This window comes from Arvicola amphibius, chromosome 11, assembly GCF_903992535.2.
Source record: "Arvicola amphibius chromosome 11, mArvAmp1.2, whole genome shotgun sequence".
NCBI classification, from domain to species: domain Eukaryota; kingdom Metazoa; phylum Chordata; class Mammalia; order Rodentia; family Cricetidae; genus Arvicola; species Arvicola amphibius.
Window position 1 is genome coordinate 24,858,351 of NC_052057.2, and position 22,314 is coordinate 24,880,664.

The 22,314-nt window shown below is 45.7% G+C and overlaps 1 protein-coding gene across 1 annotated transcript; it reads right to left on the reverse strand.

Annotated features, from left to right (window-relative positions):
• Positions 1–222: 222 nt before the first annotated feature.
• Positions 223–22,279, reverse strand: Proser1 (proline and serine rich 1). Its single transcript, XM_038347229.1, has 13 exons — positions 21,593–22,279; positions 19,340–19,405; positions 17,380–17,448; positions 16,587–16,681; positions 15,706–15,799; positions 13,550–13,660; positions 12,086–12,169; positions 7,792–7,870; positions 6,717–6,812; positions 6,451–6,495; positions 2,428–4,111; positions 1,928–2,078; positions 223–1,498 (listed from the first exon to the last, which is right to left on the reverse strand). The coding sequence occupies exons 1-13, from the start codon at positions 21,635–21,637 to the stop codon at positions 1,376–1,378; spliced, it is 2,742 nt and encodes a 913-aa protein (XP_038203157.1). The 5' UTR covers positions 21,638–22,279; the 3' UTR covers positions 223–1,375.
• Between the last annotated feature and the right edge of the window lie 35 nt (positions 22,280–22,314).

A 22,314-nucleotide genomic window follows, 5' to 3' on the forward strand; every position in this document is an offset into this window, starting at 1 on the left:
CGACTTCCTTCAATTGGTATTGATCTGTGCTTGAAGAGACTTTTCTGTTCCAAGTGTTGGTCATTGTGCGACTTTCCCATAAGGGTTTTAAGGGTCTGGGCAATCAGTATTCTAAATGGAGTCTCAACTAAATCAGACAAAAATATTCAATATATTAGCCCTAGAAATTAAAAAAACTAAATAGCCCGTGTACCTAGCATATAATAAAACACTTCAACAATGTTTGTCATATCCATAAAGTTTATTTTAAAAAATGTTAAAAACTAACCATACAGGATTATTCAATATACTTAAAAAGTTTGTTCCCCATGTCAAAGGAAAATACATTTGCAACATCTTCCAGACACCATCTTTATAAAAGTAGAACCTCTAGATGTTGAGATGTACTACAGCAGAGTCAACGGTTTACATTCGTCCTACATCTCCTCCCCCCAATGTGGCAGACACCGCTCAGGATGATGGTGGGTCACATTCTGCTACCATGGGCCTGTAGCGCATGCTGCACTTCCTGACAGAGAGAGCCTCCTCTACTGCTGCCGCACACTTATTCCCAATGAGCGTTTGAGTAGAAATACATCCATGACTGTAAACATTCACCAAGAGCTTCCAGGGTACAAGTAGTAATAGTGGTGGCTGGGGAATCACCAGTGGGCATACTGCCGGGATTACGAAAACTGCTTTGCAAAATTATCCTAAGCCTCCCTTCCTTCTACATATGTTCTGGGTGTACATTTTTTTAGTTGAAAACACCTGAAAGTCATTCTAAAGACTACAATAAGCACCACCTTTACCTGGAATATATTGAGTTAAATTCAGCAGTATGCACGATTACTAATAACATTATAAACAGTGGGTCTCGAGTCCCCTTTGTGAATACACACGGAGTACTGCATTCCAGTGGATGCTAACTGGAGCCGCGCATGCATTTGTAGAATAGCAACTCCCCCACGGCCACATGCAACCCAGTCTGAGGCACAACGATCACTTCTGTCCACGGAGGCAATACAAGCAGATTTAAGGCTGTATTTGGATATGATGAGTTCCGTCTCCTATTTAATAGTATAGATCACATATGCAGGTCAAATAGATCACATATGTAATTCAAACCCCTGTAGAATGGGAGGCGAAAATTCCCACATAATTTAAACCACTATTTTCCATACAATTCATTGTCAGCATATTTACATGAATAGGAGTGGGGGGTACTGGTTCTTACAGTCACTTTAAGAATGGAACCTGAACGCCTAACCTCTATCCCAGTGTCCCTAAGAGAACGCCCTTTCGGACTATTGGACAACTTCATATCTGTCAGATTGTTCATTGCAGTTCTTGGGCAAATTACATGTTGCTCCTAAGAATAACCGTGTTTCAAACTTCATTGCCATCCACTTTGGGATAGACCTGGCTGCAAAGGAAATGGTGTTCCAGGTGTGGAGGGATAGCTGGGGAAGCCGTCGGGCTGGGCGGGGTAGCTCTCCAGGGCGGAGGCAGAGTGGACCTGTAGGAAGAGGGGCACAGTTAGCAGAGCCCCAGTTCACTGGGTGTGGACCAGATCCTACCCACACACGACCAGACAACACAGGCACGAGAGGGCAAATACTGCTTTAAATATTTCAGAATGTTGTTTTGTAGAAAGAAGTAGCCTTACTGTTCATTGTAGCTAAAATATAAGACAAATTAAATTGTAATTGTCTTGACTTTAGTTTTCATGTTATTACGTCTCCAAACTGAGATTTAAGAAAATTCTATAAACGGGGAAAACAATTCATGCATTTGACTCCTACCATCTTTGTTACTTCTGAAAGGAGAGAAGTAGAACTTGTGAATTTGGGGAGAGCTAACTGTTAATCAAACCACACTCCCATTCCCGTCCATATTGGGCTGTAAAGCGGTTCACCCCTGCAGTCTTACTCCGGACACTACGTACCTGCTGTAACAAAGCCGACTGCGCAGCTGCGCTGTGCTGCAAGTCTTGCAGGGACGACTGTGAAGGAGTCTGGGAAAACCCAGGGATACCTGGGAGGGACAGAAGGCCTGGAAAAACAGAGCTACCAGCAGTTTGGAGTCCAGATGGCAAACTGAAAACAACCAGTAGAAAAACACGTCAAACGGCAGACAGGGCGGAAGAGGGAAAGGCTGCTGCCTTATTTGGCAATGGGCAGCTTGAAGATGGTAAAAGCAAGAAAACAAATCGGCTCATGTCTTTGTGGGACAGAACGGCGGAAGTAAGCCACTTGCTGTAAACTTACTCAGAGTGGATAAAAATTTCAGCAAACCAAGTAACCACTCTACCGAACACAGGTGAAGAGTCGTGGAACATTCTGGGTCTTCTACCCTCCCACCCCTCCGTAGCCAATACAAATCAAGACTCGGCTACATAAACTTGGTGAGAAGTGACCTACATCTGTCTGTAGCCTGGTCACATACCCTGCTTGTGCCACCAGGGCGGAGTTGAAGTTGGAACTGAAGGCCGAGGCAAATCCAGGGAGGACAGGCGCAGGTGATGGGGCCGAGGCAGCCACGGGCAGTGGGGTGACCGCTACTGTGGAGGGTGCCTGCAGCCCCGGGAACGAGGGCAGTGCGGGGGCACCACTTGGGGCACTGGAGACAGGGAAGCCGGGGTAGGAAGGGTTAGATGCGGGAAGAGGGCCCTGGGTGACCGCGAAGAGCGAGGGCACCGCAGTGGACAGGTTGAGTGGGAAGGCTGCAGGCGAGGCGTTGGAGGTGGGCAGCACTGGGCGCACGGTCGCAGAGCTGGGGTGTGCAGCTGCAGACGTGGTGGTTGACGGCCCCATGAGGGACACTGCGGAATTGAGAGACGGACTGCCCGGTAGAGGGAAACTGTTGGTCAAAGAAGTGAAAGGGGGCAGGGCCGTGAACACGGGAGCAATGGGTGTGGAGGATGCGTGTGGCGGCAGGGACATAGAACCAGGCAGGGGGTTGCTCAGGCTGGGAAGCCCGGACAGTGCAGGGTTAAGGCAAGTGGACACACTAATGGGCACTGAGGTTGTGGGGTATCCACGGCCCAGAGTGCCTGACAGGCCCAAGGTACTGCGAGCAGGAGTCCCGGGGTGAGCAGGGCCTTTGAAGGCCGAGGGAGGGGGACTCGCGGGTTCACTTTTGATCATAAGGGGCACAGTGACTGCAGCAGGGGTGGATGAGATGCCACCTGCATGGGGACCATGCAAAAGCGAGCCTGAGGAGCCACAGCTGACTGGCACTGCCGTGGAGGAGGGTGTAGCTAACGGAGACTGCGCGGGCAGCACTGGGGCTGCAGAGGTGGCAACGGCCGCAGGGGACTGCAAGCCTGGGAACATGGCCATTCCTGGGGTGGAAGACCTCTGCGTGGCAGCAATAGCTGCAGGGGCATAGCACTTGTTAGTGGCTGAGGCAGGAGAATCCGAGTTTTGATTGGGAAAAGAGGATAATGAAGCCAGGCCACTTGTGCCCACAGACGACAAGGCAGAGGAATTGATTAAGTGTGTGTCATTTGACGTGAGGAAGCCTTTTAAGGCAGACAGGAGAGGGCTTTTTACAGCGTGCGGATTTGAAGCACTGGCAATCAGCGAGGGAGTTGGGGTGGCTATGCTGCTGTGGCATGCGGGCGGGAAGGGCAAAGGCAGGCCTGCGAAGACGGACGACAGGGAAGCTGTGCTCGGGTTACTGGCTGAGCCTGCGGTAGAGCTGGCCAAGGAGTGGCTGGTGAACGGGGCACAAGTGGAAGCAAAGGTGTCACTGGAAGCCAGTGTGACCCTTGGTGTAGAGCTGGCCTGAGGAGATGGGGAAGGGGTGGCAGAGGGACCTGGCAGGGGCACTAGGCCAGAAAAAATGGAAGGGACAGGAGCAGGTGTGGTGCTGTGGGCGGAAGTAACGGGTGCCGCGGGCACCGAGGGCGTCCGGATCACAGTCGGGTTTGGCGTGGCTGGCTGGGGTGCTGGGAACACTGACAGGGCAGCGTTGGGAGCACTCGCTCCTGCCCCAGCGGCAGCTGCTGACACGGAGGGGTGGTTTACTGCCTTGACTGGGGACACAGCAGGGACAGGAGTCACAGCGGGAGTCGAAGGATTAGAGCCGTGAGGAGAGAAGAGCTGACCTGCTGGAGTGGAAAATGCTGGGGGGAAAGAAGAGGCAGGGTTTATGCTGCGCTGAAATATTCAATTTAGAAGAAACATAACCAATTTTTTTGTTGTTATATTTCACAAATACCAAGGAAAACCGATGGCAGACTTTACATGGCTCTTTACATGTCTGGACTGCTGGGTGCCATCATCCTACATTATTCTGGAGCGTCTGTGGTCAGGACAATCATGCCCTGCCGCGACAGCCATCAGCCAGGAAGCTGGGGAAGCTGGAAATCTTCCTTCTCTACTTTTCTGCTTCATAAACACTGGAAGTACTCATGAGGAGGCACTCACTGGCTTCACCCTGGACCCCTCACTTGGGGAGAGGTCTGAACGAACGCATAACCTCCCACCTGAGGCCCTGCGGGGCCCACAGCCTGAGTTTGTGCACTGACAACCTGCACCAGCTCCTAAGCCTCACTTAGCCCATCCTGGGGACTCATTTAAGTGTAACACCAAGTCTAATTCATCCTCTACTTCAGGCCTTGCTGTTCTAATAAATTTGTGTCAAGGATCCATACAGGATCATCTTAGAGGACAACTCCCAAACCACCCAAGAACTCATTCTCAATATTACTTTCTGTTTGCTATGCTATCTTTATTCTGATAAGTCCTATGGATAATTAAAAGAAGGATTTGGGGGTAATTTGGGTTCCTCCTCCTAGGATGAGTTCAATGTTGTGTCCGAGGCAACATAGACTGCGCCTCCATCTACAGCCATAACTACTGAACAGCATTTTCAGGGAGCAATCCATGTGGAAGGCAGATTCTTAACCTTCGGCCTGGTGGGAGGAAGCACTCAAAGGAAACACCAGAATTGAGCCATTGTGCACAGTGGGGCTGTGAAGCCCTTGATATTTTTTCAGAAAAGAAACATGATAAGAAAACTAAAAATCAACAGTATGAATACTTCAAATTCAGGGCCACACCATATTCATGTTTCTCACTTAGGTCTATTTTTTTTTCCTGGTGTAGGATATTAAAATCAAAGCCTTGCACACGCTAAGCACACACACTACCAAATCCATGTTGTGAGCAGTGACTTAATTTCATGAACATAAGACTCATTTTACAGTCACCATGACAATGGGTCTGTGCTGTACTTCTGGATGTGTTTAGTAGGAACCAGGATCATCAGGAATGAAATATGGGCCGAAGTCGGAGTTTGTAAATAACGTATCAACAAATATATTGTCCACCGTGACCGGGAAATGTGAGAATTCAGTCTTATTCACTGACAGCCTGAGGACCATCTACTTAATACAAAGCTAGAAGAGAAGGCAAGCAGGCCCTCCTAGAGCTCCCAGAGCCATTCCCACCGAAAACTCCTAACCACAGAGCACAGACTCTGCCACTAGCAGTCCCTGCGGTAATCTACATGACAAATCATACCTTCCTGTCACCTGCTGTGGACACTAACCATCACACATTATCAGTCACAGCCCAGCTAGGTCACTTATGGCCACCAGTCTGTCTGTGCTCACATTACTCTGAGACCAACACTCCCACTTTATATATAGGTAAGCCGAGGTGTGGCAAGGCCAGCTGTGTTTGGAGAGCATGCACAGGGCCCTGGGCTCAATCCTCCAGCACAGCAAAAAGCACAACACAACAAATATCACAAGGCTATCGAGTACCAAGGACCATGGTCTTATCCTGTAGAGGCAGTCTTCATTACTGTTCAGTAGGTTGTAAAAAGGGGGATATTTTTAAATTATAAAACTAATTGTAAAGACTTTAAAATTATTTATTATAAAATTATTATTTTATTTCCATAAAGTTAAATGACTGTTCACAAGGCCTGGTGGCTGCATGGCGACAGTAAGAAATACCGATGTTTGTTCTGCTCCCTCTGCCCCCCCTCCTTTACATAGGAGTTGCTGCACCTACTGGGCACCTTCATGGGGAGGGAGTTTTCCCACCAAGACCACCTGTGCTCAGTGCCCTTTGCGGCTCCGGTGGCCCTTATCACTTTCCACCTTAGGACTTATTAGACTTATTATCTGTCAGAAAGGGTTATCTTTATCAGAAAGGTGATAAAGATCACCTTTCCCACATCAGAATGCTAAGTGGATATGGATGTATATGCCATGTGACTTTCAGATTTCACAGAGTGCAAACAGGACACAAAGTCATAAAATTAATCCAGATAATATGCGCATTTCGTGAATGTCAAACCTCTCCTATCAAGTCACTCTCAGGAGGTATGCGTTACTCTACACCCAGGAGTCTCCTAAGACCTCCACAGATGCCAAACGCAAGTCTCCAGTGGGGAATGGCCAACCATCACGACAGGCAGCAGCTGTCTTTGGGTCTGTTTGGTACTTACTTTGACTCTGTGCAGGTTTTGACTGACTGGAGAGGTCTTCATTGTCTAAGGAAAAATAAATGATTTCAAGCTTTAGTCAGACTATTCCCCATCATAATCACAGACAGATATCAAAAAAGAAAAGTCAAGACATAAATAGACAACACTGAAAACACTGAAAGAGGACACAAGAAAGAATCATATTTGCATGGATAAATCAGGTTGTTACCGTATAGACATGTTTATAGATGAATTATGGGCACTAAGTGTACAGCAGCAGCCTTTACCTGTTCCTGCTGGATTTGGAGTGTACGGAGGTGGAGGAGGGACCCCTGGAGCTATCACATTGGCTAACGGCACCAGACCTGCATTGTTGTAAGCACCTAAAATAAGAACATAGATAAAGACAGAGAACTTAGCATCACTGCTGGGAGCCACAGCTGTGTGGATACAGGGTGTGCTGCACTCTATAAACTGTCATGTTACAGAGCTAGCTGCACCTGGGGTCACAGCCATATGGGTACAGGGTGTGCTGCACTCTAAACTGTCACGTCACAGAGACACACCTGGAGTCACAGCTGTGACACAGGGTGTGCTGCACTCTAAACTGTCACGTCACAGAGACACACCTGGAGTCACAGCTGTGACACAGGGTGTGCTGCACTCTAAACTGTCACGTCACAGAGACACACCTGGAGTCACAGCTGTGACACAGGGTGTGCTGCACTCTAAACTGTCACGTCACAGAGACACACCTGGAGTCACAGCTGTGCGGACACAGGGTGTGCTGCACTCTAAACTGTCACGTCACAGAGATGCACCTGGAGTCACAGCTGTGCGGACACAGGGTGTGCTGCATTCTAAACTGTCACGTCACAGAGACACACCTGGAGTCACAGCTGTGTGGACACAGGGTGTGCTGCACTCTATAAACTGTCATGTCACAGAGATGCACCTCACATGGAGAGTTCATGTGAGAACTGAGTGAGGGGAAGACAAGCCTGCTGCACACCCAGTCCAGACAGCTTCTGAAAGATGAGGTGAGCTGGACCCACCCCACTTAGGTCCCAGCACATATTCTTGATCTTTGTGAAATCCATGGATACCAGCTACCTAAGAAAGGGCATTTATCAAAGGGAAAAGCCCTAATAATAAAGTGTGATTAAAACAATCTGCGGTTAAGCCATTAAATTAGGAAAACATCCTAAAAATAAACTATGCCTTCAGCAGCATGCCATCAGCTGGCCATCTGCAAATTAAACTCTCAGAATTGTGCTATATATTTCCCAAACACATAAACCAGCTCATCCTTTCAATTTAATGAACAGCAGAAAGAAAAAGTGAAACCCAGAAAATGCTTACTTGGTGCGATGGTTGCATGTGGCCGACATGGAGGTATCGGGTAGGGGACAGGTTTGTGTGGATTATATGTTGACGGAGGCTGGGAAGGGAAGCACAGTGGTTAGACATCACCAAGACATCATCTCTTGATAACACAGCACAAGTTGTCTTTCTAAGCATCTTGTCATAAGAGGCTGAAGATGCCCCAGTTATCAAAGCTTCTGACTAGAGAAAGGTGGTTCTTACTCAATTCCAAAGGTATAGCTTGCTAAACATGCTATGTTTCTTTTTCTTTTAGCAATAAAGGTCAGACCTGACTCCGAACAGCAGGCACCTTTCTGGTCCAGCCTAGCCCAATCCCAAGAACTCCTAACTTCACTATGAAAACATACAGAATCCTCAGGGTTTGGTCTCTGTGTCACATAATGATGACCTCAGGGGCAATGTCCTTTTACTTTATTAGAACCTTAGAACCAGGAGGATCATTAGCACCTAGCAATCCGACAATTACACAATGAATTAGGAATTCAGTGTTTTTGTTCTTCTGAAACCTGTAGATTCACATGCACTATTTTACAGCTGACAGCATTTACAGAATCTCAGGTATCCAAAGCTACACTAAATGCTGTATTTTACCCAGATCAAGAGAGCGAGTAGGCATTGCTGGGCAAAGAGATACACTGGTAGGAAGGTCCTATGGAACAAGCCTTGTACACTGTAAATGTGTAGGGCTCTCACTGCTAATAAAGAGCTGACTGGCCCATAGCTAGGCAGGACTGGAAGCAGAGGGATGCTGGGAAGAAGGGCAGAGTCAGAGGAGTTGTGAGGGATGCTGGGAAGAAGGGCAGAGTCAGAGGAGTTGTGAGGGATGCTGGGAAGAAGGGCAGAGTCAGAGGAGTTGTGAGGGATGCTGGGAAGAAGGGCAGAGTCAGAGGAGTTGTGAGAGACACAGAAAGAAGATGAATGTCCCTGTTGAAAGAAGGTATCACCACGTGGCAGGGGGTAGATAAGAAATATGGGTTAATTTAAGTTCTAAGAGTTAGTAACAAGTCTAAGCTTTTAGCCAAGCATTTATAACTAATATTAAGTCTCCATGTTGGTTATTTGGAAACAGACGGGTGGAAAAGGAAAATCTACCTATAAATGGCACCCAATGTAGGACACCTACATCCACAAAAAACCTGAGAAAGCTTTAAAAAGGTTCTAAACACACAAAAACAGAGCCAAAAGCAGATTCCTAGTTTCGTGTCTCTCATGCTGGCTGTAGTACAGACATGTATCTTCTGGCAGCTGCCAGCACACCAAGAGCTAAGCCACATGGCGGATTCTTGCAGTCTCTCACACAGGCTGTGGCACAGAGAGGAATCTTCCAGTCACTGCCTGAGGGCTTGAGTAGCCAGCTTGAGCTCTGTTAGCACACTGCATGGTGAGTTTGGGGTTTTGCTCATGCAGACAAAAAAGATTACAGATGCTCAGTAAAGACAGACCTAGATGGTAAAAAAAAACCTCTAAATAGGTTACAGTGTGTTTAAAATTGTGCAAAGGCTTGAGAGAAAAAAGAAAAAAGGTATAGATATTCATAAAAAATATGTAGTTTTAAAATAATAAAGTCCTTCAAAAGGGAGTAAAGTGATGTAAAATAAAAAAGTCACATAAAGATGGGAAATGTTATTATGTTGTCTTTAATTTTTTTGACTGCTAATGAACAATCAATAACTGCTAAGAAATACTGGATTAAATTACCTATATAATTTAAAATTATCTCGACTTCAAAAGGCAAGTCAAAAGGTATGTTATTTAGGGGAGAAGTTGTGCTTTTATTTCCATAGGAAATGAGAAGCTGTGGATTCATTCCAGGTTAAAGATGATCAGGTATGATCGAGGAAGATCCCCTGAAAATCCTGACTACAGACATAAAGAAACAAACCTAAAAAAAAAAAAATCCCAAAACCAAACCAAAACAAAACAAAAAAACTATAACATATGTAACATATATTTTACCCGCTAAAACATAAAACAAATAATCATCTTTGGCTAACTGTGTATAACACACAGTCTATACTTGTACTAATACAGATACACATGTTACCTTTAAAAGTCTATGCATTTTCAGAGCAAGGGAACCAGACACCAATGAAAACAGATGGTCCAGGTGATCCAGCTTCTCAGAGTGCCTCTACTGCAGTTTCCTCTGAGTTCTGCATCCGGAACAGCTTCAAGGCTGCTGGCTGAGATTGTCTAACCTCATAAACTACTTCAATCAAACTAACAATTATCCTGATTTTCTCAAGGTTCTCCCAAAGACGCCAGTGCCCATGGACAAGGAGTAGTCTAGAGGATGATACCCATATTCCCAAGAGATGGGATGTGGGCGAGTTTTGGTTATTCAATGGATTATGAATGTTTGCCATTGTTTAGGGAGGTTGGTGATAAGATATTGGACATAGTCAGAAAAATAGCTAAACAAAGAGTTAAATTCAAAGATCTCTTTCTAAAGGAAAAAAGAGGGATACAATATAGAAATAAAAATGGTAGATTAATGAATCTACTTTAATTCAAAACAACTATTAATCTCAAAATATTTTATATTGTTATGAATTTTGGTTTATTGATACAAACTTAAAGTTATACTGTTATACTGAATGTATGTTTCGGCTGTTATTTAGGGTACTGTGTTTATTCAACTCATTTAAAAATGTAATGTATAACTAAGAATACAGGTTAGTAGTTAGTCATCTATAATAATTAAACTTGTAGTCACATTAGATGTTATCAAGGTCATACAGATATATTTAGACAGATAGATAATCTTCAAACACTTCAAAGACCTACAGAATGTGGCATTTAATATGTCTAATAACCTAAGATTTTTCCTGACAATGAGACATGTCTAGTCCTGACAGCACCAATCTACTTAAGAGAAAATGATGGGCACTGAAGAAACTCTGTATGGTTTGTTTTCTTTATGGCAAAAGCTAGCCATTGGACAAGAAAACTGCCCTTGCTTCAAGGATACACACACACACACACACACACATATACATACATACATACACACACACACACACACACACACGCACACACACAAAAGCAACTACCAAACTTTCCTAGACAATGGATAAGGTAAAACAGTCCTTCAAAATTTCCTGCTTCTCAAAAATGTCTGTCGGATATAGAAGGTCCTGCAGGCCAAAGCTGGATGCCCCAACATTACAGAAGAACACTGGGTGACTGTCCAAGCAGCCAGATGTCCCTGTCGTTAGATAACATTTCACTCTTCTGGGAGTCCTGGATGGAGTTAAAGACTGACTATAGTTAGACTTGAAGTTTTCCTTAGTTATGATTAAAATGTAAATTAGGTATAAAACCTTTGGTTCACAAAGATAAGATAGATAGCAGAGTATTTTCTCTGGAAATACAAATGAACTGGATATTGTAACTGCAATTCTTTATAAATGTCTTTGTTGTATATAATTTTACTATCTCAGAGTTAAAACCTTTTTAAATTAGACAAAATGGGGGTCATGCTGTGGAACAATCTTTATAACTGTAAATATTTATTGCTCTCAGTGTTAATAAAAAGCTGAATGACCCATAGCTAGGCAGTACTTTTTAGGGCAGAAAGAATACTGGGTCGAAGGGTGGAGTCAGGGGAGTCATGAGAGATGCAGAAAGAAGATAAATGTCCATGTGGCAGAGAGTAGGTTAGTAATATGGGTTAAATTGTAAGAGTTAGTCTGTAACAAGTCTAAGCTATCAGCCAAGTATTTATAATTAAGTCTCCATGTCTGCTTTGGGAACAGACCGGTGTGGGAAGGAAAACTCTAACTACAGGAAGGCACCATTTCCTCCTGGACTCTGGAACAGTCATCACTGACTTTATCGTGAATGGGTGGAGAAGGCAAGGTCCGTGTGTGGGCCACGAGCACTTCTGCACTTTCTCCACTCTAGAGGTCCCATTCTCCTGTTCCATTTGTATTTCAAATCATTGCAGTCGTCCCTTGAAAGGACAAGCCCAGCTGTTTCACTAATATTAACACCAATTAGCCAACAGAACCCTGTCTAAAATAAACATCACACTCCAATCTTCATCTGAACAGATGAATGTGGCCAGACCAAAACATTTACCTGGATGAAACACGTACGCTCCAAAGAACCATGAACACCAACTTGTCCTTACACTACAAACCCTAGGTCATTCTCTCTGATCCAGAATTTCTACATTTAAACTTTGCAACACACATAAAACTTATTTCATACAGAAAGCTACACATATAGGAATTAACACTTGTTTCTCTTTTACTTCAACACATACTGGTTTGGATGGTCCAAGAATCCGTGCTGCTATTCCTTTGCCTTCATTGGTACTTTCTTCACCATCCTTTTTCAGAGGAGTTCCCTATTTAAAAAAATAAAGATAGTGGAGACTTTAGACAACAAACAACTACGCTGTATTATTCTGAAGAAAGGGACTTAACTTGCCAGGAATAAGTCATGGATTCTAGACCCAATCCAGCCCCAGCTTGCTGCCTGACTTCCTCTTAACCCTCCTGTGCCACGGAAGCAGAGAGATTAAAGAGGGAAGGCTGATGTGTACTCTAACACTTTCTAAACACACACACACACACACACACACACACACACACACACACACACACACACGACTTTAATGCCAGTGTCCATGACTTAGAATCTAAAAAAGAAACCTGGCAACTGAGACCCCATTAAAGACTGCACTACAGAACAGATCAGAACAGAATAAGCTTATTCTAATCTGTTCTACATCAGCCTGCCCTCACAGACTGTGTCCTTATGTAGGACACACTGGGAGGGAGACCAGTTTCCAAGATGGTCCTTGCCTCCCACCATCCACCTCAGAATAACTAGGGTTGACATCTTCACTAACGTGACATTAAAGAATGGCACCGACACCCAGAGCCTAAATGGCCTTGCCACAGTTGTCCCTGCCTCTGCTTGGTTCAACGCATGGTGGAAACCAGCTACTATGTCATGAGGGTAAAGACTCCTGATTTGCCAGGCATTTAAGTGAGCCTGGAAAAAAAAAGAATATCTCTGTGTGCCAGTCAAGCTTTTGGATGAAACCCAGGCCAGAGCTACAGAGTTAGCCACTCCCAGCTTTCTGAATTATGAAATGCAGGAGTATAATGTAGTGGTTCATGTCTTTAATCCTAGTAATTGAGAGGCAGTGGTGGGTGGGATCTCTATGAATTCCAGGGCAGCCTGGTCTACACAGTGAGTTCCAGGTCGGCCAAGGCTACTGAGTGAGACCCTGTCTCTAAAGACCAACCTCCCCCCACCAAAAAAAAAAATCTATTGGAAATAATAAATGTTTGCTATCTGATCCATGAAGCTCTGGGGTTGTGACACAGCTAACAGAAATGTAAAAACTTTAGAAAAGGTTATTTTCCAAGGGCTTTGAGGACCACCCACTGGTGTCCAAACAATATTCTCACAGGGCTTTATCAAGGAGTTTCCTAAAATGGGTTCTCAGATACGCAACTGTCAAAAATCCTGAGAATGCTCGGAAAAGAAAAGCAAAATCACCCTTTGTCTGGCATGTTCTGAAGTCAGGTAACAATCAGTTAATGGCATTTACATGTGAACTGTCGACTATCAGTTAAGTTGAAGACATGAGACTTCGTCCTTTGCAGAAGCATCATGAGGTGGCATGTCCTCATATGTAGCACGTAAGTGTACAGATCTGTGCTGCAGCCACACTTAGTCATGGGAAATTCCATGTATGTAGAAGCATGCTTACGGGAAAAATGCCATTTATGCGGCTGGGTTTTCCTTTGGGATAGGGGTTTCCTGGGATGGTTCCACATGAAGATATCATGGCGTGAGGGGCTTTGCAGCCTGCTTTGAAAGCCTGTAATGCAAAAAAGAAGATAGTGATTAACAAAACTCAAACCATCACATCGGGTACTCCAGATAACAGAAGTCTGGCTAAAGTAATGAATTAAGGAATAGCATGGCATTCACATATTCACCCATCAGTTACCATGGTGTCCAAAGTAGAGTCATTACCATATCACCATGGTTACACTCCCAACTATCATCACCAGTGCTATAAGCAACAGTTTCAAGAAAATCTATTATCTAGCAGCAAGGTGTGGTATGCACACCTTTAATCCCAGTACCCAGAAGGCAGAGGCAGGCAGGTATCTGTGAATTTGAGGCTAGACTGGCCTACATAGTGAGTTCCTGTTCCATTTCTTTAATCAACCTTCAAGAAAAAAAAAAGTTCCAAACTACACAAGTCCGGCTCGTGTGATGAGAGCGCTCTGAAAATGTTTACAGTTCATTTGAAAAACACAAACAGATAACAGGGGTGTATGTGTGAGGGGGGCTTCAGTTGTTAAAAAGCTCTTGTTGCTCTTGCAGAAGACCTGGTTCAAATACCCACGTTGGGCAGCTCCAGGTGATCTGGCACCCTCTTCTGGCCTTCTCAGGCATCCACACGCATGTTCACATACCCACACACAAAAATAAGAATAAAACAAAGCATTTTTTTTGGCATAAAGCTAAACATTTATTAAAGGAGAGAGGGAGAGAGGGAGAGAGGGGGAGAGAGAGAGAGAGAGAGAGAGAGAGAGAGGGAGAGGGAGAGGGAGGAGAAGAGAAAGGGGAGAGGGGGAAGCGGAGAAGTGGGGAGAGAGGCAGAAGCGAAGCTGCCTCTCCGAGAGGAAGATGGAAAAGAGAGCAAAACAAAGCATTTTTAAAAGCTTTTAAAAACAACACCAAAGAGCCAGGCTACTGGAAAAGCAAGAACGACTTATTACAGTGTTCAGTTGTGAGACACAGGGAACGGGGTTAGGTCTATGGTGTTCACACTGCATCTTCAGCTTCTAAAATGGCGCCTCAGACACGGAGCTGGAGTTGGGCTTTGTAAGGCAAGGACACTCCAGTGGATGCACACTGCATCATAGGAATAAACGATAACACGTGCAGTATACATAAAACAGTCATACTCATATAAAAGTACTTACAGGGATGCTGTTTGTATTTATAATTATTTTTATGCATTCCCAATACACACAATCACATTAATTGCATAATCCAGCCTCTAACCTTAAAACACCTCCAACCCCTCAATCTTAAAAAAAGAAAACCACTTCAATTTGATCATAATAAATTACACTAGGCAAATACCCTTACATATAAATTTGTAAATTTCCATTCATTTCCTTAGGACAAATTAACAGTAGACTTTTGGACTAGTTCACTTACATTAACAGTGTTCCGTTCTACAGAGCACATGGTTCCAGAACAGTTCTGACCCACAGTTATGCAGAGAATACACTAGAGGGAAGAAAACTACAACCATATCTACAACCCTAAGATTTTTGTCAAGAGAACCGGGGAGAAGGCTGTTAAAGAGACGTGGGTGAGGCTCATCTCAGTGGGGAAATAAGGAGGGAGGCAGAGCTGCCCTTCCTGAACTCGGGAGGCTTTAAAGACCACACGGGAACGGCAGGCCCAGAGAGCAGAGCTCAAGCAGCAACTTCAGCGGAGGCAGCATGACCTCAGGAATCTGCAACAGCAAATGGCAAGTCCAGGTCCCAGCGCTCAGGTAGATTCCCTGCCCCTTTACAGACGTGGAGCGCGGATTCAGTATTCACTGCCATGAATTTGATTACTGTGAGACTGCTGACCATACAATGTGAAGTCATTGTTCCTACTCAGGGATAAAGTGCTTGGCACCACGGCAGTGCTCCACAAAGGAAGGACGTGAGTGCCTACAGGTGAACCGCCACTGGGTTTCCACTCCCAGTGACCTCTGTCCCTCAACAGCTTTTCCTACAAGGCCCTGCCTGTGTCCCCTGGCTAACCAGAATGTCTATGTCTACGGTTTGTCCCCAGCACTGCCACCGTGAGGCAGGTACTTCATTGCACAGCGGCTGGGAGGACTACCTGCTCCAGGACTCTCTTGCAGCGTTTCTTCTCTGACATGTTGATCCTGAACAAATCTTCAATGGGGCGCGAGTTCTGTGCATCCACAATGTTTCTGCCAAGGAAACATGACTTAGCTTCTGTCTGAGGACCCAGGCACACACACACAGAGGTCAGAAATGTCTTTATAAGGTGTTTTGTGTTTGTGGACATAGCAACACATCCCTCACTAAAGACTACAATGCCGATGAATAAGCAACTGCCCGCCCCCACCTCTAAACTTGGCAGAGGGTTCCTACTCCTCAACCTCATGCTCACATCAGGTTCTCAAATGTCAAGTGCAGAGCACTGCACAGCCCACATCACTCCATCACTTGGCTAATCGCAGCGTCTGAGGTTTCAGGTGCCCTGCTCAATAGACATCCTACATTTTCATCAGCTCGCCTTTCGAGCCACTCAGGATGGGAAGGAGAATCACATGCTGACAGGCAGGGGTGTGAGGCAGCCTTTCCTTTCGACTGTGAACCTCGAGCACAGATGTAGGAAGGACCCGTGACTCTGGGGGCCGTGTCCACATCTGAGGGAAGCACAGGGCTATCGACTATGTAAAGATACAGTGCTTTCCCAGGACGTGGGCATTTTTGTTTGTGTTGTTAGGAGACAAGTTCTTACTGTCTTACTCAGGGTCCCCTGCCTCAGTCTCTGAGGTGACAGATGTGTGCTGTCACACCAGCTGATTCCACGGATTGTCACTAGAGCTCGGTCCTCCGTGACTGACACACTCACACTACCTCACCAGCACTCTGCCGCCTCGTGTAACTGTCACACCGACAGAGCAGGGACCTCAAAAGGCAGGCAAGCTTCCTTTCAGGGTCTGAGCGGGTGGTAAAAGAGGTACTCACGAGGCCAAGAGCTCCAGGGCAGCCAGTTTGTCTTTACTAAAGGTGAAGCAGCTGAGGATGCTGACCACTTCCGCTGGGTGGACAGCCACCATTTTCTATCAGAAAAATAGCGTGTTTCAACATTAGGCTTCTGTGCCAGACCCTACCTGCTTGGGGAACTATAATTAAATTGTTAGTATAGCATTTCAGGACACAGCCTACTTCTCAGCTGAGAGGAACACAAGCAAGAGGTAAGCCCCAGCAACTCAAGGGAATCCTAGAAATACTGAGTTAAACTTGGGCTTTTTAAAACATAACCATTTCAGAAGCAGGTCACCATTCTACGTGTGTCTTAGATCTCTGGTTTCCAATGCGCTCGCCTGTAACAAGCCCAAGTTCCTCTGAATGGCCACTGACAGAGCTGGCATTCACACAGGGGACTCAACTCATCGTGCAAGGCACAAGAGTCACAGTCAGGGGAAGGACTGAGCTGCATCTTTCCCGATGACAGGGCCTCCTTTAGCCTAAGTGATGCGCGGCGGCAGACGCTGCAGAACCTGAATCTTAAGGGTCTAAATCCCAGGACTCTGCTTTGCGATGAGCATATGCCCTCAGTTTGCCAATCAGGACCGAATTTAACAGTAGCACAGTGCAGTTTCACACCCTGGAAGGTTTTCACTTTTTAACATAGTACCAAAGTATAACAGGATTTAAGCTAGCTCTTCTGATACAAACCACAGCTTGCTCTGGCTCATGCAGAGACAGGGGAACGACACAATGTTACTCTGCACGTGGTAAGAAGGGAGACACTCACATGCTGGAGAGCTTTCATGGCCTTCAGCTGCGGTTCTGCCCAGGAGAAGTACCTGAGGAGGTCAACGACCTGCAAAGAGAGAGACACTTCAGCTCCGATGACAGCATCTGCACACGCTTCTCTTTTTTCTTTTCTTTTCTTTTTTTTTTTCTTTTTGGTTTTTCGAGACAGGGTTTCCCTGTAGTTTCTAGAGTCTTTCCTGGAACTAGCTCTTGTAAACCAGGCTGGCCTCGAACTCAGAGATCCGCCTGCCTCTGCCTCCCGAGTGCTGGGATTAAAGGTGTGCGCTACCACTGCCTGGCTGCACACGCTTCTCTAAGACGTATCTCAGCACTTGGAATTCCCATTGTTTGTAGACGATGAGCATGGCACCATAGTCTAACAGCATGGCAAACTTCAGCCACTTTATAAAACTTAAACCTCAGTCCTATAGCAGCTCATGTCAAGTGCTCCAGAGTCACATGACGCCAACAGCCTCCACAAAGGACGATGTGGATAAAAATGTTTCTACCATCACAGAACCTAGTGGACAGCACTGGTCAAGGAAGAAAGAAAAATATACAGGACTGGCAAGATGGCTCCGTGGCTAAAGGGATTACCATAAAGACCGGTGACCTGGCTGGGATGCCTGGGACCCATGTGTGGGAGAGAAAGGATGCCCACAACCTGTTCTCACATCACCACATGAATGCAATGGCTTGCTCTGTCTACTCTCCACAATAAATGTTTTTTCTCTTTCTCTCCCTCTTTTCTAAGAAAGGAGACATACAATTTAGAGCTGGCCTGGTAGTGCAGGACTGTTAACACCAGGAGTCTCAAGAAACAAAAAGAGCTGGGTTGTAGCTCAGAGGAGGGGCACTTTCTCAGCATGTGGAAGGCCCTGGGGCTTAATCTTTAGTATCACAAAGGAAATAAATCGTTAAAACATAATGAAGAAATCCAGGAAATGCTGTATACTGAGAGAAGAGGGGGTCGAAAAGTGGGTGGAGATGGACCGTTGTTCTGGTGATGTGAAAACACCACACAGCACCGGTGGCAGCTCAGATCATTCACTGGGGTGTGTGGTGCCGAATGAAGGCCTGCAGGTCTACTTCTGCCCTTGGGTCTGAATCCGCAGAGCACACGACCTTGTTTAGGCATGGATCTAGCTCAGTACTGCACTATGAGAGACAGGGTCTTAGGGGCTCCTACCACCACCCACAGAGGCCTCGAAGCAAAGGTGAATACTCCTGATGCCAGGCAGGAATGAGCAGGGCACCCAGAGTCCCTGACTCTGGGCCACTGTCCTGAAAGAGAACCTCAAAAGAGAGCGCGAAGGAACAGAACAACAGTCTGTTGGCCATGCAGTAAACAGTTCAGCGTTTATTCATGTCCTCTTTGGCCATACGGTGAACTTCAAAACTGTTATAAATACTACACAAATATAGTAAAATTTACAAATTCATAACGTCAAAGGTTTTTACTAAAGATTATGATTCATGTGTATGAGTATTTTGCCTGCACGTACGTACGTGCCTTACACATGAGCTTGGTGCTCCAGTTCAGAAGGCATCGGATGGAACGGGAGTTTTGGAGGGCTGTGAGCCACCATGTGGGTGCTGAGACAAACCTGGGTCCTCTGCAAGAGCAGAGAGTGCTCTTAACCACCCGGTCATCTCAAGCCCAGAGTTCATGAACTTTTGATATTTTTCCCCAGAACAACTGACAGTTTAAGTTGCTTCTTTAAAAGATAGCATGTTTTCAGATGGACATATATAGAGTAGGGACTGTGGCGTGAGTGCACAGCACATAAGCTGCCCCCGGAGCTCACATCCTGTAGAGCCTTCCGCCAGATCTAAGAGCTTCTAAAGCTCCAGAGCAAAGAAGGCAACAAAGTCAACGCAATTCTGAATGTATCCAATAGGCAAACAGACGTTAACCACAACACTAGTATAAAAAGGCTTTGAAAACTGACAAATACCTGTTCACTGGAGAAGTACCCATGAACATATTCAATTGCTTTTAATTTATATTCTGTCAAAACAGCCTAGAAAAGGAAAAAAAAAGAATTACTATATATCAGCAGCATGGTAATATCAGTTACTCAAATTACATAACCCCCTACACAACCTGACAGGGCTAGTCTCATTCAGTTATGGCCGGGAGCAGAACTCAGGCAACAAGAAATCCTACCCTTTAGACCTGCTGGGTCTCCATGAACACTTACACAAAAGAAATAACACTGTAATACAGTCAACACGAGTAGAAATGATGTATCAAATTCCTGAATGTCTAATTAGATTCAAAATATCTCTAATTGATACAAATTGCCACTCCTTTTCCTTTTTCTTCCAAGAGAGGTCTCACTACATCGACCAAGATGACCTTAGAACTACCACTGTGGCCTCCACAGGCACCTTACAGCTTGCTTCCTCATTCATAAAGGGGGATCCCAATCATAAACCTCAATGCGCTGTAGTAAAGTCCTAATACTCAGAGATCTGACACACACAGGAGTTTCATTAATGGCTTCTTTCCTCTCTGGAGCCTCTGACCTGGCATACTATTTAGGGCCATCTCCTCTCAGAGATGGGAGACCAAGCAAACCACCCTAGCTTGCAAGTCACTCATCACAAAATACGAACCAGCCATTTCCTCCTCACCGCAAAACAGCTACAATATTTGTATTTTTCATATATATCATTCTACTAGGAGCAAATGCAATGACCAGTCAAACCATTCAGGGTGCTCAACAGTTTAATCTTTACAGTGCATTCTGGGCAATGCACTCTGAGGCGTGTGATCACCACCATTACAGAGACAGTCAAAAGCAAGGTTCAGGATCAATCCTGGCTTGAGTTGATGACATCAATCACGTCTCAACTCCTCCCCCAATGATGGGAGGTCCAGCTGTGGGTCCACACGGGACATGGAGTTCAGGGTTACAGGGCCTTCATGCCAGACTCCCGGGTGAGCACTAGCTGCTGAAGGAGACTGAACTTGGGAGTCCACCGGTCCACCACCAAACTCCACAGATGGGGAAGCTGAAGTCAAACAGGAAGGACTCCAATTCATAGCTCCTAGTAATCACATTTTGAAAAAGAAATGCCTCTCCAGTACGTTTTGATTTGAGACCAGAAATGTGGAGTTAAAGGCTGCGTCAGATGAGCAGATTTTCATCTCCGGAACCTTCCGGAGTCCCTCAGTGATACTGAGAAGGGTGAGGGTATACACACGGACTGTCTGCATTCCTCCAAAGCAAAAGTCTGCATTCTTGTCTACTTTAACTTGAAATTTATTATCTCACAAAAGTGATTAAAAATCAGTTCAGGAGTCAAGTGTGGCAATTCTAAGCACAAGGTAAGATGGCATTTTGTTTCAAATTTTAATTAGACAAGGGGAATCTACAGGAGCAGAAGTCTACTTGAAAAGAAAAAAAAAAGCCAGCACCATCAAATATGAAAGATTAAGCCTGTTAATTTGAAAAGGAGCAAAGGAGAACTACAGGTCTGGCAGCAACCTTCGCAGTGAGCCTTATAAGCTGACATAAACAAAGATAGCAGTGTACGGAAACCGACTCTTCCAGTGCCAGTCAGGGGGACCGGTTTGAGATGCCAACTGAGGCAGGACAGCCCAGTGCCAGCTCTACGGTGGTGGCTCACGGTCATAGCACTACCTTTCCGTCTAAGGAGTAACCTTTTATTTTCGCACAGGAGATACTTTTAGACTCAACACTACATTCCAAATTTGCTGTGTGGTTCATGTTAGGAGAAAGGAAATATAAAACAATCTCAAAACACAGAAGGACATTAAAAAAAAAAAAAGCCAATGCAGGGAATAAATTCTGCTTAGCTTGAGATCTGAAAAGCAACTTTCTAGATATTATTTACTGCTTCCAAGTGTCGAGTCTTTCCTGTTACTGGGACATGGAAACATTGAACCAAATGTTATTTAACCAAAAGGTCTGAGTTAGGAAGGATTTACATTGGCTCCAGAACTGTGGGCAGCCCAAACGTAATTCCCATACCAACCACACACAATGATTTCTCAAGTTGAGCTGTCAGGCGGCTTATCTTCTCTTTGAACCCTGCAACCTACCACAATCACACAGGAAAGTTAAGTACCTTTGGCGATGCGATGACTCTTTTATATTGCACTTTCTACACATAACATCTCAGAGAAACGTAACCCACGACAATTATCTCAGACGATTTTTAGGGCTCAAAGTAGTTACCTTTCGAATTTCATCCAGCACCGTTTCAAAGGACTTTTTGTCCATCTTGAGTACTATTCCGACGTGGCTTTCTCACAGTTCTGCTTGCAATTACGAAACGCTCATCCCAGGTCCGCCCCGCGGATAATACACCGGGAGGAAAAAGGAGGCGAGGAGGTAGAGAGTACTGCAAACTGCACCGAAACAAAGCAAGAATCCCCAAACGGAAACTGAGAAGAAGTTTTTTTATTTAAAACCAGACTTCAGTAGGTTCTTCGCACAAAGCTTGAGTAGCTCAGAGCAGAACAGGCTGGGGCGTCTGCAGAGACCGGAGCTCCAGAGGGCGCCGAGGGCCGGGCGCTCCGAGGGAAGGCCGCCGCGCCACGCGCCGCTCACCGCCGCGGAGGTGCTCGGTCCCGCCACTCCGCCCGACCCCGGGGTCCCGCAGCTCCGGCAGCCGGCGGCCCTGCAGGTTCTTTGTTACTCGTTTTCGTAGCTTCCGGGAGCGGGCCGGGGGTCGGGGAGCCCTAGGAGACGGGCGATCAGGGGGGACACAGACCAGGGCAGGGAGACCCTCGAACACCGCAGCGCGCACACGGCCAGACGCCCCGCAGGAGCACCCCTAATCGCCCCCACCAACTCCGGAGGACCTTCGAGAGAAGGCGTCGCGCCGATAAGACGCAATCGTGCACCGCCAGCACAAGTCGCTATGGCCCAAACGACAGTAGTTGGGGGTGAATGGG